This window comes from Zootoca vivipara, chromosome 11, assembly GCF_965207765.1.
Source record: "Zootoca vivipara chromosome 11, rZooViv2.hap1.1, whole genome shotgun sequence".
Taxonomy (NCBI): Eukaryota; Metazoa; Chordata; class Lepidosauria; order Squamata; family Lacertidae; genus Zootoca; species Zootoca vivipara.
Window position 1 is genome coordinate 34266617 of NC_142594.1, and position 18645 is coordinate 34285261.

An 18645-nucleotide genomic window follows, 5' to 3' on the forward strand; every position below is an offset into this window, starting at 1 on the left:
AAAGTCCTAGACTTTAATTCTTAAAAGTTACAAATTCTAGGGGAAAATATCTAATCTCTTTGCAATGTGGCCTTACAAGAATAACATGATTAAAACACATTTTAAAAAAGAAAAGACAGCATTAGTCATCTTTAACAAGGACTCAAATGTCTTGGCAGACTGTGGTGGTGGCTACACAATGAACAAAAGAGATCCGAGATCATCAAGTCCAGCGCCAATTTTAGGCAGTTTGCTCATGCACAGAGAATACATAAGCCCCAATCAACACAAAGCACAGTACAGAAGTATCACAAAACTTCATTATTCAACCATTCAACTCATACCGCTTGGCAGCCATAGCCATACAGAATATTTGGAACCATACTTATTCTCACTTATTATATTGAAGATCTTGGAGCATATTTCACAGCTACTACAGTATTTGTTTATGGTGTTGTGGGTTTTTGTTGTTGTCAGATTTGAATTCTCCAGCATCACCTTCCCAAATATGTATTAAGGGAAACAAACTTAACGTTTCCTAAACATAGTACAAGAAGCTGGCATCATCATCATCATCATCATTTAAAAAGCTTAGCAAAATGTGGTTCCCATTATTTTTCCACTGCTGACTAATAAAACGACTCAAGGAATAACTGTCATTTATAGCCTAAATGGATGACTGCATGTCTTAAGATCCAGAAACAACACATACATAAGATTACACACTTGAATCTCCATATTCCATGATATTAAGCATTAATACATTAGTATTAGAGGATGCAAAACTAGTAATAAGTCGTCAAGTCAAGTGAATGCAACACAAAACAAGAGTCTTTCACTGAAGAGAATATCTCTGCCATATACTACAATTAGGTAGCATAGAGATGGTAGATGTAATTCAGGGGTGGGGGACCTGCGGCCCTTCAGATGGGACTACAACTCCCATCATCCCTGACCACTGGCTAAGCTGACTGGGGCTGATGGGAGTTGTAGTCTAGCAACATCTGGAGGGCCAAAGACTCGCCACATCTGCTTTGGAATGCTAATCAATCTAGAATGTTATTGTTACCATACATTGCAATTAAAAAGTACTTAAGTATTCTATAATAAGGTGCAATATCTGCTCTGTGTCTAGGGATGCTAAATTGCATTATACACATTTTCCAGTTTATATCTTAATTCCAATTTGGAATTCTAACTCTAAATTGAGATAAAGCCAGGGGGCTGTTTTCTGTTCTTTAGGTAAGAACAATGAATAGTAAGATAAAATCAAATTCATCACAGTGAATTTTTTTTCTACAGAAAGTTTATGTAAAGAGTATATCCAATAGGATTTCTACACAGCACAATATATTGCACTTAGCAAGCTGTAGATGTAGCACGGAACTGATTCATTTATTGATTTCTGCTTGTGTATTAGATATGGGTTTTAATCACACGGGTTTAGGCTCGGAGGGACCCAGAGGGTAGGTAGAGTCCACCTGACAGATCTGGTGTGACAGAATTCAGTCAGTGTCTTGACTGGCCAATATCCCAAGAAGGGCATTGCTGTAAGGACGTGATGCAGATCCATTCAAATACGGCATCTAACCCTCTCCCCACAGCTAATAAGAGCACACCATGTCAACTGGTATGGCACAGTAAGCACATTGATATTAAAGTTTGCACATTATTATATCTAACATCTGGCTTGTTTGGTTTATAAACAATTTAGTACAGTTTTTGAAGAGCAGAGAGTGTCAATAAACCACTAGGAAAAGTGCCCAATATACGCCAATTTATAGCTCAGGTTCAATTCAGGTTTAGTCCATTTGTTGCAGTATTATAATCAAACATCTTCCCACACAACAGTTCCCTAGTAGTCATACCTCGGTTTAAGTACGCCTCAGTTTGAGTATTTTCAGTTTAAGTACTCCGCGGACCCGCCTGGAACGGATTAATCCACTTTCCATTACTTTCAATGGGGAAGTTCGCTTCAGGTTAAGTACAGACTTCCGGAACCAATTGTGTTTGTAAACCGAGGTACTACTGTATATTCCTACTTGAATATATTAGAACATTAGGATTCTTTACATGATTAAGTGACCGTGTATTGTGCGAATTGGCATCATCACACATTAGTTTAAAAATGCATTTGCTTTATTGGTGGAACTGCACACATTTATTTACAAGATTTATCTCTTGACACCATTCAATTGATCCTCAAAGTGACTTACGATAGATGGAAACACATTTATTTGGCCAGAAATGTATGCCGTCCTGTTGTGTTTTTCCAGCTTATAGAAGAAAGATGCTCTGTAGCTTTAGGGTTGTTTATGATAGCATGTTAAATATAGCACTTTTTAAAATCTTCTCTGCACTGTTTTAATTTTTGTGTGTTTTGTAACCCACCCTGGGATCAGCAGACAAACAATGGGCTATATTTTAAACAAAATATAATGGAATAATAGGGCCACACTAACACCAGAGTCACACAATCTAGCAGGCTTTAGTCCCCAGTCCAGAGGTTCCCAATGTGCTACCCTCCAGATGTTGTTGAACTCCAATGCCCATCAGCCCCAGCCAGCATGATCAGTGGGCAGCAGTGATGGGAGCTGGATTCCAGCAACATCTGAAGGGACTCGTGTTGTCAACCTAAGTCCTAGCCAATGGTTGAGTCCAGAGTATGCTAACTGGCAGTGGGGCAGAGAAGTTCTCCCCTCGACAGGTTGGAGTGGGGAGCAAACTCATCTCAGCTGATCCTTCTTTGGCCACTGAATGAGAACAGGGTGGCCTCACCCTTGCCATTTGTGGACAGCACGGTTGCACTTATGACTTCTGTTTGAATTTCTGTTCTCTTGAGCAACACAAAATGACAAACCTGAAGCATAAGTTGCTGGATTAGTTATACTCTTAGGAGCCAAACATGCATAAATAAAATATGCTACAGACCACCTCCAAATATAGACCGATCCCCCCACACATGGAATATTAGTATATCAGGCAGAAGGGTTCAAGTCTAGTCTCTTTCTTGACATACCAGCTTCCTATTTACACGGAGTGAGGTACATAATTGCACCTCCTGAAGCATCTCATTCCACGGTACTGGGAACACTACAAAAAAGGCCTTACTTAGCCAGAGATGACTAGCATAAAGTAGCAAAATTCAATATGACACCTCAACTTGCCCAAACCTAACCCTTAACATTTATATCTCTAGTATCTGTAAGACAAAACACACCACTGCTTCAATATATAACGACTTCACTGAAATTCACCCCACAAGCCACATAATGAGTGTGTTATAATAACTTAGTTTAATTCTTTCTGTGATCTATGTGAGGGTAGGTTTTTTTTGTTTTTGTTTAGCTTTCAAACCCATTCAAAAATCAGGACCCCATTGGTATTGTGAGTTTCCATCCATGGGCTAACTGGCTGGCTTGTCTCACGGAAGAATTTGATTGCGCTTCCAAATATAGAGAAAAAATCCATATGGAATTGTAATTGTGAAACTGCTAGTATAAGCACACCAAGTCAACTTGCATGACATTATAAGCCTGACAAAGTGAAAGCCTGCAGATTACTATTTCTAACATCTGGTTTGTTGTTTTGTCTTTTTTTTTTTAAAGCATGACTTAAGTACAGCAGAAACTATCAACAAACCATGAGGAAAAGTACCCAATATTAACCATTTTTTATTTAACAGCTAAAAATAAATAAATACAACTTGTTTCATTGGAAACAGTTTTGAAGGTTAAAATTGCTGAAAGAAGCAATTGCTCTAGAGCAGGAGGGGGAAACTTGTGGTCTTCCAGACACTGTTGCCCTAAAACTCCATTCATTCCTGGCTGTTGACCTTGCTGGCAAGAGCCGATGGGAGTTGGGAGGCCAGCAAGATTTGGAGAGCCACAACTTCCCCTGGCGCCAACTGGGACATGCCTATTTGCCAGCTTCTCAGACACACAAAAAGAAACCATATACAAAAATAAATGTGTGATTGCTCCATGTACACACAAAAATTGGACCTTGAGCAAGCCTGCAACGCATCAATTTTAGCTGTCTAAAATGCTATGTGAATGTCTGAAAAATGTCCAGAGCCTAGCAGTAAATCAACTATACTTGAGGGTCTAAAATGTCAAGTTCAAAGTCATTGCAAGACTGTTGTGACTGCCTACAGTAGACCCAGATCCCCAGTTTTGTCAACACGTGACAAATGGGGGAGGGGAATATTGCTACCTTGACACCCATCACTTGCATTTTTCTCATGTCATTGTTAGGAAAGGGTGAAATTCCTCTTCCTGTTATTGAATCAGCAACCATAGAACACTTTCGATAAAGATTAGCCCAATTTTATTTCTTAACATAAAATCAACATTTTAATTTGATCTACTTCAAATTAAACAAGAGCCCATTCAGCATTTCTGGCCATCCTAGTGATGCTCAGTTGCATCTACGACCCATGGGCTTAAACATTAAATGGAGCAGGCAGATATGACTACATGCGTCACTGTGATCAACAGACTGTCACCAAATTAATTTTTATACCTGTCACCTGAGAAGATGCCGCCTGAAGGGATGTGCAACTTTGATAATGAACTTGAGTTGGCCATTTGAGTTTAGCTTGTATAATGATGGTAAAGATCTGCAGGGGATTGCCTTGGGCCCCAATCCGCCTCTACAGGAGCCAGGGCTGTAACTCCAAGTCACATACACAGCGTATATTTAAAGCACATGGCTTCCCCAAAAGAATACTGGGATCTATAGTTTACCCCTGACAGAGCTACAATTCCCAGCACCCTTAAATTATAAACTGAGGAAGAGAGCAGGAACCTGTGTGAAGGGAGAAAGCCCCCAGAAAGCTGGAGTCTATTGTGTTGGCAATGGAGAGTCACATTTGGGACATGCTCGCCCATGGAGCATGTTGCGTTGAATGTGGACACCCCTAGGGTTGGCTCACAAGACTGTTTTATTGCTGCCTGCTGTACTGTTTAGTTGGTTTTCAGTTTTCTTACGATTTGTCTCGTTATCGTAAGCAGCTTGGAGTTTGAATTTTATCACAGACAAGATACACATATCCACAAATAAGCAAACAAGCAGAAAACAGTTAACAGGTTAGAGAGCAGCTCTTGGTATTCAGCTTTGGGCCTATCTGAGTGACTGGATATTTTTTTGCGATGCCCACTTCCTATGCAGGCCTCTTAAATGAACATTAAACAGAATGTATCTGTGCGTGAATATGAGGAGCCGCTTGCTATTTTAACTCCCTTGCTGCAAAAAATTTGCTGACTTATTTCCTATCCTTTGTTCTGGGCTGCCTTCTCCTGTGACTACTTCAGGACAGTTCATAAAGGTCTCCACATTCCCATCCCCTACCAAAACCCTTAAGGATTTCTCGCCTTCAGAGAAAGAAAGAGCTTCCTGTTCTGCAAAACCCTAACCAACGCAATGTGTGTTGGAGAGTTCTCTAGTCCTTCTCCAGGCTCACAATGGTTGGCACCAGACAGCATGGGGCAGTGACTAGAGGAAGGGAACGGAGCCTCAGACCTGGGGGTGGGGGTCAAATGTGGCCCTTCAAGCCTCTTAGTCTGGAGCTCTTCCCAAGCCATACCCCTCACTGACTCTTCTTTGTACCCCTAGTGTTTTTGCCTGGCTTGCCTGTGTCCTTGAACTCTTCTTGTCTGGATAGAAGACAAGAAAGGTGTGTATGGAAACTTGCTTGATGTACACCCTTGGGCAAATTAATTGAAACAAAGCATGTTTTCTATGCAACATTGATCAGTCTGTCAAGCACCCACAAAAGAAGATGTTTGGGGGATGCTTCAGTTATTATGGTGTCGGAAGCCTGCAGCCAATAGAAGGAATGATGCGCTCACCAAAATATATTGAGGTTCTATGAAAGTGTGTTATTCCAGAGCTGGAAAAAAAATATTCTGACGGTACTGGGATATTGCAGCTAGACTTAGCGCCCCCCCCCCCAATCGAAAGTGAAGAAATTCATGACAGAGCAGAAAATTCGGGTACTTGATTGGCCAGAGAATTTGTGAGCTATATGCAAAAGTCACTTCTGTGCTGTATGGAGAAACTCATTCAGGCTCTGATTCAAGTGTGGTACAGGGATCCAAAAATCAACAGTGACTATTCAAAACTAGTAGACTCCATGCCAAACCATGTTCAAATGCTGCTTAAAAATAGCAGAGGTCCTATCTGTTACTAATGTACGTATATGTGAATTTTGTACATGTATATTTGAGTTTTGTACAATAAACTACTGTACTAAATTCATTGTTCGTTTGCATATTGTTTGTGGGTGCTTGACAGACTGATCAATGTGCCATAGAAAACATGCTTTGTTTCAATTAATTTGCACAAGGGTGTACAATGTGAAATTTACATGGGCCTTCCTCCTTCCTAAAAAAAGCTCAACAACTTTGACCTGAACCTGAAAGGGGGTAGATCACTGCCAGTTTTTAACTTTGTGAGTAGATCGCAGTCTCTTGGGAGTCGGCCACCCCTGGTATATAGATATGGCTGAGTTACTATACACCCTAGAAAACATACATAGGATCCCGTCATAAAGTAAGTTGACAAGGACACTACAGAAAAGGCTTACCAGAGCAAATACAGAACTCACAGGTCCAGATTTGTTCTCTTCTGCATTGTCCCCCACACTTTATAAGACACATTCAAAGAAGAAGGTTTCATCATATGAACACTCGACATGAGAAGAGGCGTCAGAAGAAGAGGATAAAAGCCAGCCTATTTTTTATTTTATTTTTAAGCAAGAGGAATAAAAAACTATGGACCAGACAGACACCAAACTGGCAAATGTAGAGAACCTGAACTTAGAAGAATATGTAAAGTCAGCCAAAAACCTTCAGGAAATGAGGCATAAGCCTGAACACAGCAATTACATTTCCCAGAGGGAGAAAATATGCAGTGAGGAAAGCCAAGGACAGGGCCTGAAGGCAATTGGGGGGGGGGGAGAGATGGATGGAGATAATAAATACACTCAGAGCACCGATTAGAAAAATTAAGGGAAAGCTGGATGAAGTAGGCTGATGTGGTAGAGACACCAGCTAAATCCTTGAGGTGCTCATGTAGCAAAATGATTGATAGAAATGCAAGCAAGGCACAATGACTGCAGAAGACCAGCAACAGAGGAGGTCACCACTGGGAAACTGAAGGTCATACTTCATACCTCACATGTCTCCAAGAGAGACTGAAAGCAGCTAACATGGTTGTGTTAGGATTTAGGAAAGGCTGCAAGAGATAACATCCTGCCAATCCATGCTGATGTGATAAGAAGTCTGGATAACCTTTGGAACACAACATCATGGATTAGGGCACAGCTGGCCCTACCATTAGGCAGAGAGAAGCAAGCCTGCCTCAGGCAGCAGATTGGAGGCCCTGCTAAAGAACAGCAGGCTTTAATCTTGTCATGTTTTGGTTCTTGTATTTGTAGCTGATATGTATTAATTACACAGCTATATTATTTCATTGTAACACTGATTTTGACATGCTGGATTTCTTTAATTTTCTTGATATGCACATAAATAAGTGCATTAATTGTTATAATTTTACAAGGTGGAATGAGATTATTTCCATTTACAGTGGGCACTCTGAATGCACAATTTCCTCTCTTCCTCTCCTTTTTTATTTGACGGAATTTCAGGTAACTTGCACAAGGTACGAGCCTCTATTTGGAAACCACATTGATGTCTTAAGTCACTGTGGGTCACTAGGCGAATGCTGTGGAGAGTTGTCCAAGTTTCCACAGAGACTGCTTATAGCGTAACTGGTGAAGCCATGCTTAGAGAATTGCATGGTTGGACCTACAAGCAGCCACCCCATACATAACCACATAAGAAAAACGCATGTGAGCTTCTTTTAAGGAACTGATTTAGATGGTCGCACTGCAGTTCACTGTGAGCTGCTGCAGATTATGAAGGATAAAGTTACAGCTGAGCATTAAGAAAAGTTGCATTTATTCTTTTACACTCTTTCCACGTGGGAATGGGCTGGCAAAGACCCGGGACTTGCTTGACAGCTGTTGTTTCTGCTTTGTGAAATGCTTAAAGCAGGTGGCATGCTGACCTGGCCAAAAGCCTGCCTTGGTCTTAAAATCTTGTGCCATTGTTGGTGAAACAGTTGTGAACTTGGTTGGTTGCTGTCTCCATTTCACTTCTTTTCACTGACTTGGAGGGAGTCAGTGTCGTTTCAAGTCACAGAGATAATTGCATCACTTACAGTCTGTACTGTTGTGGCTTAAAGATCCCACCCTTTGGTTTAATAGCGTTGCCCAAAAGTGGCGGAAAAAATATTTCAGAATTCCTTGCACCAGCCTGAAATTTTAGCAACCACAACCAAAAGGTCAGACAACAGCCTTTTTACTGGGATGAAAAGAAAATATTTCATGTAACCGCATCATATGCCAGGGCCTCAAGACCGCTGGGATATTTTTTGACCCTTCAAAGTTACATTTTCTTCTTCTTCTTCACAGATATAATTCTAGATTTTCAAGAAGGAGGCAAGCCTCTGGAGTGACAAGACTGTTTGATACATGCCTATACGTTCGATAATCATCAGTTTCTTCTTTCTACCCTGGCACAGGATATCTGCAGAGCTACACTTGGTTTACAATGATAACAGAGATCCAAGAGATGTGCAGGTCTTCCTCAGTCCAGACTGTCAGTCTAAGCCACGAGGCAGGAAACTTGCTTCAGCCCAAGGACCACAATTCTTCAAAAGTGAAGTTCCAGGGGCCACATGCCAGTGGCAAAATCGGTAAAATCAATGGATGTTACTCTTTGTCCAAAGACTACATCTGAGTCACACAGAGGTTTCAACACATGCAAGCACACCTCTCTATTTTCCATCCAGACAAGCAAGAGGCATTATGGCAGCAATTGAAGGACACCTTCCTATCAGGGAAAACACCTAAAGAGGCTTTAGAGGTGGGACAATGAGGTGGTATGGCACAACATTCCCTCTCTCCCTCCCAGGCCTCCTCCTTTAAGCAGGAGAGGAGTCTCCCATCTCTCGCTGGCCAAACTGCAGTTGACTTGGCACTGTGTCTATTAAGACTATTATTAGGGCTCAGGCACAAAAAGGCAACTTGAAAGACCCTTACAACAGACTGAGTGTGACTTTATGTAGGAGTTTCTCGTAGACTGAATTCCAAGCCTGTTTACAGCTACAAGCCATTCGTTAAGTGCTAATTGGAACAGACTTCAGAATATTAAGCTATTAGAAAACATAAAAAAGCCATAGCTGCTGAGAGGGGAAAGAGGATTTTCAGAAGCATTAAAGGGCACTTCTGAAATCTCTGAGCTTTGACATTTTCTGCCACCTAGGTAAGAATTAATGGACCTAAAAAAAATTATTCTTTCAGAATGTTCAGAGCAGGCAGAATGCATTCAGCTTCTAGAAATGCAGAGGTAAATCCCATTGGCATCGCATCTGTGGCACCCATGCCTAAGCAATTGCAGGAGAATGTATGTAAATACTCTCAAGCTGTCGTTTGTTCAGGAGACGCATCAAGGGAGTAAAAGGTGCGCTAAAGGAGGAAAAGGAGATTGCGCAGCAGCCAAATGATTTCCCCACCCCCTGCATCTGTCTTTGCAGTGGTAGATACAGGGCACGTCCCTACACCTGTGCTGAAATTTTCAGGAAGGGAGTCTCAGGAACTGAGGCAAATGGGGGTGACAAGAGACAAAATTCCAGGACTTATTCACAAATTAAAAACAATCACCACATCATAGCTGCCAAGTTTTCCCTTTTCTCGCGAGGAAGCCTATTCAGCATAAGGGAAAATCCCTTAAAATAAGGGATAACTTGGCAGCTATGCACCACATCCAGACTGGCACCCACCCAAAAGTCCTGAGAGAACTCAAATGCGAAACTGTTTACCTGTTAAATAACAAATATTAATGTCCCTGTGATCAGCTTCCATACCCAAGGACTGGAAAGTGAGCAATGTTTTTTTTAAAAGATATGCAGGAAGGATCCAGGAAATTACAGGCTGTTTAGCTTAGTGTCCGTTGCTGGAAAACGGGTGGAAAGTATAGTTAAAGATGAAATTACCAAGCACATAGAAGAACAAATCATGCTGAAGCAGCACGGCTTCCACAAAGGTAAACACACTCTTTTTAAAAACTATACCAAGGGAAAAAAGAAAGAAAAACCATTGGTTGTTGCCAGCTGCCGTGCATTACCCCAAGCAGCAAAGTTTGCAGCCTGCTTCTGGAAGATGCTCAAGCTGTGTCAAACATCTACGGAAAGGGAACAGCCAGCAAACAGTTTTCTGCATGTTGTTTGCTCTAATTTGCCACTCCAGGTATTACGCTACTGATCTAAGAAATCATGACGTAAGTTATGCTGGGCCAAAGCCATACAGGGCGCCCTCTCCCTCTCTCTCTCTCTCTCTCCCTCCTAGCACCATTGAACTCTGCGCAAAAACACTCTAGCTAATATTGCTTTAAGGGACCTCAGTGACCCAAACCCCATCGGCAATGAGGATGCTGCATGATGCCCAGAAGTCACATCACCAAAAATCTTGATCTGAATAAACAGAGACACATTGTCCTAAAAATAGAATAAAGGAAAAAATCAACTGTGTCTGCTCAAAGAAGCATGCTGGGCTTTATCACAGCAATGTGAAATTTTCTGGGGTAATCATCAAGCGAGTTCAAGGCATTTCAGTTTAGATCAACTCTAATTTCAGAATGATCCTATAAGAACTGACATAAAGTTAGACTGCATGCGTGTGGGGGGTGGGGGTAGAAAATCACCATACAAATTAAACAAATTCTGTCAAAGTTTGCATTAGCCCCATTAAGTAAGGCTGTACAAACCAAGTCCTCTGCAAAACCTACAAACACTTCAAAGCAGCTCTTATCACAACATGTGCTGGGTTTTAGTATTCCTTTCCACGTTTATGTTGACATTACAAATACAATAAATAATAATGGAGATCACCCATAAGCAGCAGATAGCTAAAAGATTCCTAGCAAATATCATGGAGAAGGACCAGGTGCAACTTTCTGGCAAGACTCTTCCATAGCCAGGGTACCAATACCCCATTTTTACTGTTTGTTTGTTTGTTTTTGGAGTGGTGGACGCTAATAACTTGACCTTACATTTTATTATACAGGTAGCCAGAAATCTGCAAACCTCCTCAGCTTGTCTGAGAAGTTGTTTTTATAGGTCCAAAGAGTCAACTAATCAAATAAACAGAAAATAACAAAAAACCTCTGCCCTTAACAAACCCATACACAACACAGAATGCTGCCTTGTATTAAGTCAAACCAATGGCCCATCCAGCTTAGCATTGTCTACACTGACTGTCAGCAGCTCTCCAGCTTTCCAGGCAGAGGACATTCCCAGCCCTACCTGGAGATGCCGGGGATTGAACCCAGGGCCTTCTGCATGTATGGCAGATGTTGTACCACTGAGCTATGCAAGGCCCTTCCCCACTGGTCTATCAAGCGCAGCAATGTATACTCTGGCTGGCAGCAGTGGTTTTGGATTGGGGTCTTCCCCCAACTCACCTGATGCTGTTCACTGTTCCTGGGGTTTGAACCCAAACTCTCCTGCATGGGCTCTACCATTGAGTGTATACCACTTCTAGAAAGGGAGCCCCAGTCCTCCAAACTGTTGTGTTGACCTTACCCAATGAAGCTGGACTAACCAGGAGTACCAACATGTATAACAGATGAACATGGGTTCTCTAATATAGGGAAGAGTAAGTAAGAACTGGGAGAGGGACGTGGGTGGCGCTGTGGGTTAAACCACTGAGCCTAGGGCTTGCTGATCAGAAGGTCGGCGGTTCGAATCCCGTTGCTCGGTCCCAGCTCCTGCCAACCTAGCAGTTCGAAAGTACGTCAAAGTGCAAGTAGATAAATAGGTACCACTACAGCGGGAAGGTAAACAACGTTTCCGTGTGCTGCTCTGGTTCACCAGAAGCGGCTTAGTCATGCTGGCCACATGACCTGGAAGCTGTACGGTGGCTCCCTCGGCCAATAAAGCAAGATGAGCGCCGCAACCCCAGAGTCGGTCATGACTGGACCTGATGGTCAGGGGTCCCTTTACCTTTAACTTTAAGTAAGAACTGGATTATAATATCAAATTGATGGCACATCAAAACAAGGCTACTGCTTGTATTGCCAACACTTTATCCACCACCACCTCTGCACCTGATACTAAATCACTCTATAGAGCTTGCTCAGTGTATAAATCCATCTATATTAGAAAGGAAAACCAAGAAAATAATCCATTGGGTTTGGTATCTTGACAAACCATACAGCAGTAAGCCCTGGATTTTCAACTACTGATGACAGAACTTGACCACTCTATTCACCATAAATCAATGTTCTCTGCTCACTCAAGGGTGACATAGCTGAAAGCAGAAAAGAGGTCAACTTTTCAAAGAGGAAGAGAGAGCAAGTCCTCACTACAGCAGCTAGATAATAACAGCTGACTCTCCATCTTCAAACCTTTCCCTTGATTTACAAATCAAGCTATTCTGTAGCTGCTGCATTTTATAGTTCCTTTGACTCAAAGGCCAACCTTTAAGTCATCTTAGCACTAAAACAGAAGCCTGAGGAGACACAAGACACTGGAAATATTTAAAAATGAATGGTCTGGCAAATGTATCAAGAATTCTATAGGAATTTAGCTACTACATAAAAGAATTCTGCGGCGCACATATTTTCCATGTTATCATTCATTCGATAACCGACAACCTGATCCTATAAGAATGCTTTAGGAAACAAGTATGTCAATGGGACTTACTCCCACTCAAGAATGACAGGATCAAAATTGCACTTTCATTCCACATTATGGTATAAATTTTAATTGCAAAATCGTGAACATAGCATCACTTAGGCCTCTTAGCCTTACTTCACGGCCCTTCAACAAGTTACAAATACCACAGCTGAGATGGGAAATCCCCTCCTTACAGTGTTGGACCGCAGCTCCCATCATCCCTCACCATTGGCCATGCTGGCTGAGGCTGATGGGAGCTGGAGTCCTATAGCATCCTGCAAGAACACAACTTCTTCACCACTGTACCACAGTATCCCAAGTCACGTTTTATGGGAACCTAGTGGCAATATGAATTTTACGTTCACCAAAACAACGGGCATTGATTAATGTTTCGAAAACCAGCTAAAAACCCAATTGCCACAACACAGGGCAGCTATGCAAACTTTAGTCCCACTAAAATCAACAGGGCTTAAGTTTACCTCTCTCCCCATGCTGGGTTGTTACATTATTGTGCATGTAAAATGAGAATATTAATAACTATTTGCACAGGGCATGTCCAAATGAGCATCATTTAAAAACAAAATCTGGTAGATTAGCAATTTGTTTCAACTCATTGATCAGTTTTTCAATCATAATAGGAATTCTACACACACACACACACACACACACACACACACACACCACTTTGTGGAGCCCCCAAGAAAGCAAAACAACAAAAGCAGCAGTCAAAAGTTCAAGAAGTCAAAGCAAAACTGATCTTGTCAAAATAAGAATCAGACCACAGGGCTAGAGCTTAGGGTTTTTTTTGGGGGGGGGAAGGAGGTTAAGAGTGCATAGTGCAGAAGGGAGGGAATGATTTATTCAGAAACAATGACATAACATTAGTAAAAGGCACAATTGTAATCTATCTTTTATTGGTTATAGAATAGTGTCACTTAAAGGTCACTGGCCTTTACATGCATATCCACCAAAAGTGGAGGCAGGGACTGTTGCCATGGTGCGACTTGCTTTCTCATCCTTATTACTGGTGGGATGTTATTAGCCTGCCTTGATGAAGCTTTTTACTGTACAATAAGCACAAATGCCCTTGATGGTTTCATTACCAGCTACTTTGCAGTCAATCCTGCAGCAGGTAATTATTAAACTAAAAACACGAACCCCCCCCCCAAAAAAAACCCTAGTTTGCTGCAAGTTGGCATAAATACCGGTATACATCACAGCAGATCAGAGGCTTTTGAGAGGGTCTCTTTCAAAAAGATGCAAAAAGAAGCCTGGGGAGAAGGGAAAACATTCCTGCAACAATGAAGGACAGAAATGCACATGGGACCTAAATCACTAAATGGTGATTGAGCATCTCTCCCACCTCCGGCACTGTTGTGGAAGTGGCAGGTTTACAGCACACAGGTGCATTTTGTGGATGGAAGGATATGCAGCAAATAAAGCAAAGCTGCTTTACTGGGCAAAAATTGGTTCCAATAATAATAAGGCCTAATAAGTGCTAATTTTACAGATTTGGCTTCAGCATCATCTATGCTCCCTCTAATCTTAAGGCTTTTGCCATATAGAATTATTTGTGCCGGGGTAGGGGGTGGGGGATGGATAAAATCAGCATAGCAAGAAATGAGAATCGCATATGGTCACCTCTGAACAGATGAGCCCAAAGCGTGACTAGCAAGCGACACGCATGCTGCTTTTGTATTTGCAAAGCCTGCAAAAGGGCCCTGTGTAAAGACTACAGGACGGGCAGCTCTCTGAAAGCTGCTTTCCCCAGAGGAAGAATCTTAATAGAGCCAGGCGGGAGAGAAGAGAATCTCAACCTTCCAGGGCAGGGGTTGTCGCTGCCAAGATGGGTCCATAAAAGACAGCCAATGCCACCAAAAGGAAGGGTGTGTGTGTGTGTCACACAACCTGAAAGGCCACAGGAACAAAACCAGCCACAATACAACAAACACCTGGTGGAGCGGGAAGAAAGGCACGAAGCGGCAGCAGGAAGGGGTTTTAGCAAGAAGCGAAGCCCTGTGGAACCAGCAGTGCAGAACAGTTTGTCAAGGGGTCTTTTTTCCGGGCGGGGGGGAGGGGAGGGGAGGGGGAGGAAATCAAAGGTTTGCCAGATGGCCCTTCTCCCCCACGTTTTTTGGGGGGTCAGGCATCCCCTTCTTGCAAAATACAGTAGATAATTTTATTTCAGGACCTTGTGAGACCCGCAGAACAGAAAGGCTCTCATTCGTCCTCATTTCGATTCAACCCAGTAACCCCAGAACCAAAGCAGCCCGCCCACTCCAGCAGAAACATGCATGCAGAGGCCAGCCTAACACCAGTCCGAATCCTCAAAGAGGAAGCAACTGGCGGCCGGGGGGGGGGAGAGGGGGGGAGAGAAGCGCCCATCACCGTGGCAGCATCGCGACAAGAGTCAAGGGGGAGGAGGGGACTCAAGACTTGCGCAGAAAAAGCCTGCGAAGGGAGGCAAGGACTCGGGGGCGGGAGAGAAGGCGGAAAAGCAAAGCGAAGCGTGCGGAAAGCACAAAGCCGAAGTGGAGGCTGCGGTAACAATAGCCTCCGGGGCGGCGGATTCGGAGCCAGGCGCCCCGCCGCCGCCACCAAGCGCCCCGCAGCTCACTTCGGCGGCGATGGGCGTCACGGCGGGCGCCGCCCCCTCGCGCCGAGAAAAGCAGCTACCTCCGGCGTCCTTCTCCCTATGCAGGAGCCCGAGGATCCCTCCAGGCGCCCCCCCCCCCGCCGTCCACCCCCTCCCAGCATTAACCCATCCCGCCATCCCGAGACCCTTCCCGGGGTGCGCGCTGGGCGCTGCGGTTCTGCGCCGTCGCAGCGGCACAAAAGCGCGCCCCGCGGGCCCCCCTCGCACCGACCTTGAGCGGCGCCGGGCGCTCCTAAGGTTTTGGTCACCGCCTTCCACACGTTGCAGCCCAGCAGGCACAGCAGAAGCGCCGCCGCCGCCTTGCTCATTTTCCCCCGCCGTGGCAACAGCGGCCGCCGCCGCCGCCACCGGGAAAGGAGGAGGAGGAGGCGGTGGAGAAGGAGGAGGTGGGAGGGAGGGAATTGCCGGAGCCGCTGCCCAGCAGAAGGGGGAGGAGGAGGAGAAAGAGCCGCATCAGGGGCTGGCCCGTTCCGCGCCTCCCTCCGCGCTGCCTGCCGCTGCCCCGCTTGCCCTCTCCGGTTGCTGCCGCTGCATCATTGCCCCTGCGCTGCGCCCCGGCAGCATGCCGCCCGCCTTGCTCCCACCACTGCGGCTGGGTGGGCTGCGAGGGGGAGCGCACGGCGGGTGGGTCTCCCTCCAGAGGCGTCGAGGCTCCTCCACCGCCACCATCAGCTACTTAACCCCTTCCTCGCTCCCTTCCCCAGGCGCTCTCCCCGGTTTCCAAGAGCGGAGTCCGGGGGTCGGAGCTCCACCTGGCGGCTGGCGAAGGGCTTGCTTCCGCCCGCACAAAAGCCCGTTTCGGATGGGGAAAGGGCTTGCCATTGTTGCCCCGGGGAGGCAGGTGGTCGCCGGCCTCCCTGACCCTCGGCACGCCTTAACGAAGAGTCCCGCTATGAACCTGCGCGCGAATAGAGATCGTTCAGTGGATTCCTACTCTGAATGAACCCCCCACCTCACCGGGCCCAACACCTTTAACAGGTGAGGGAGGGGGATTTTGACCCCCGTTACAGAAACGGCATTATTGATCAAGGGACCAACATTATCAATCATGTTAGGTGTCAATTGAAAAAAACAAACGTTCAGGCCTCTGAATGCATTTACATTTTGAAGATCTTGCAGATCTCTTTTTGTGGCTGCTATCACAAACCAGTTTACGCTACACTCAACTTTTGATGGGGGAATGCATAGCTGCCAAGTTATCCCTTTTTTAAAGGGAAATTCCCTTATGCTGAATAGGCTTCCTTGCCAGAAAAGGGAAAACTTGGCAGCTATGGGAATGCCACCCGAAAACCTCCCTCTTGTAAAAAATAAATAAAATCTGGAGCAGAGGTGGAAAAGCTCCGACCCAAAAGCCCAATGCAGCCCTGCTGGCCCTTCCATTAATAATAATAATTATAATTTTATTATTTGTACCCCACCCATCTGACCGGGATGCCCCAGCCACTCTGGGCGGCTAGCAGCATATACTGTACAGAAACACAACACACCTTCTCTTCAAGCCACAAGGCTTGCCAGCCCAACTTTGCCCCCTGACTGCCTGTTTCTACCTGACTGGGATATGTTCTTGTACTCTGATAAGGCCTCTTGCTTGCCAAGATGGAGGATAAAGAAGTGTGTGTGTGTGTGTGTGTAAGTGTAAAACTAGACTTAAGGCAATATTTGATGCTCCTGTTTTTCCCAGTGACCGTCACCACACCCATCACTGGCATGTGACCTAGGATTGCCGTATTTCAAACAAACAGGAGACAGAAAAGTTGTTGAGCTTTTTTTTTTTTTTAAAAAAAAAGTTTTGCCCAAAGTCGTTGTGCTGTTTTTATGGAAAGTTTTCCCGGACATTTGGCCAATTTCTGCCCTACTGCTGTATTCTGGATATGTCCGGGAAATTCTGGACGTATGGGCAACCCTAATGTGACCTCTGAAGGTTGCTCAGAAGGAAATGTGGAAAAAGGTCCCCCCACTTCTGATAGAGATGATGACCGAACTGCTGAGTTGGGTGAGCTCTCTTAGTCCAAAGCATATTGTTTACCTATCACCCTGACAAAACATAAGGCAGTTTTTGCCCACTGGTTGCCAATGCATGGTAGAATGTGTGGCTTCCGGCTTCTGTCTCTATGCTGGGCTTGAACTTGCATCTGCCCCAGCCAGTATCTCCACTCTGCTGGTGGCGGAACACCCCCCCCCCCACTGGTGAGAAATAGGTGTTCCAGCCCATGGCATAACCATTCATTTTCCCTTCATTTTCCCTGGGCACAGAAGACAAGCAGGCTTTGGGTCTCTAATTTGAGTCACCTTTTTAGTGGGTTGAGTTGGATCTGCCCTTTTATGCAAATTGTTGTTGAGCATTTTAGGTTGTTTTTACTCTAGTTTTTATTCTTGTTTTTAATATTTGTTTTTTTGTAAGTAATTTTTGGTCACTTTCGTGAAAAAAAGCAACTAAATAATCACAATAAATTAACACTGTGCATGTTACCATGCGGCAGAAGCAGCAATAAACAAACCTCACCCCCAGTGCAGCCCTCTTCCCCATCTAGAGATCCATTTGGATATTTGCTTTCTTCTTCCTGTTTGCAGGATCAGAACTGTAAGGAACAGGAAAAGTTCTGTGTCTGCACGAAGAGAAAAATGGATGACCTAAGAGCAAATGCCCACTGTGTTGCATCACAGAAAACAAAGCTGTTCAATGTGCTCATGAAATCGAAATTACAAATGTGTGTGCCAGCTTAGCTCCTGACCCTTGTTACCACTTTTTTTTTTTAAAAAAGCAAGAAACAAAACAAAACCACTCACCATTAATACATTATCTGACTGTAAATGTGTCTGGCTGTTTTTGTCGAATTGGTGCAGAATGTCCTCGGTGTACCAAAACGTATTCGGATGGTTGAAGGGCAGGGTGAAATATCTTCTTTCAAAGCCTACTTTAAAACTACAGTGCAACCTTTTTTTATGAACACCTCGGTTTACGATTTTTTGGTTTACGAACGCTGCGGACCCATCTGGAATGGATTAATTCACTTTCCATTACTTTCAATGGGAAAGTTCGCTTCAGTTTAAGAACGCTTCAGTTTATGAACAGACTTCCGGAACCAATTGTGTTCATAAACCGAGGTACCACTGTACTTTAAAACATTTAAAGCATACACACGAAAGCTCATACCAATGACAAACTTAGTTGGTCTCTGGCGCTGTGGTTAAACCACTGAGCCTAGGGCTTGCTGATCAGAAGGTCGGCGGTTCGAATCCCTGTGACGGGGTGAGCTCCCGTTGCT

At 44.2% G+C, this 18645-nt stretch overlaps 1 protein-coding gene and 1 long non-coding RNA gene across 4 annotated transcripts in view; one reads left to right on the top strand and one right to left on the bottom strand.

Annotated features, from left to right (window-relative positions):
* Positions 1-16085, bottom strand: part of FAM171A1 (family with sequence similarity 171 member A1) — a 69017-nt gene extending 52932 nt beyond the window's left edge. The window contains exon 1 of one of the 3 annotated variants that reach the window (XM_035129183.3): positions 15591-16085. In XM_035129183.3, the coding sequence (XP_034985074.2) occupies positions 15591-15687 (97 nt within the window). In that variant the 5' untranslated portion in view covers positions 15688-16085. The remainder of the gene's footprint in view (positions 1-15590) is intronic. The other 2 variants (XM_035129184.3, XM_035129186.3) reach the window with 2 other exon arrangements.
* Positions 16086-16221: 136 nt separating this feature from the next.
* LOC148684260 (uncharacterized) lies at positions 16222-18129 on the top strand. Its single transcript, XR_015946269.1, has 2 exons — positions 16222-16357; positions 17951-18129. It is a non-coding gene; the product is annotated as an uncharacterized LOC148684260 (long non-coding RNA).
* Positions 18130-18645: the final 516 nt, after the last annotated feature.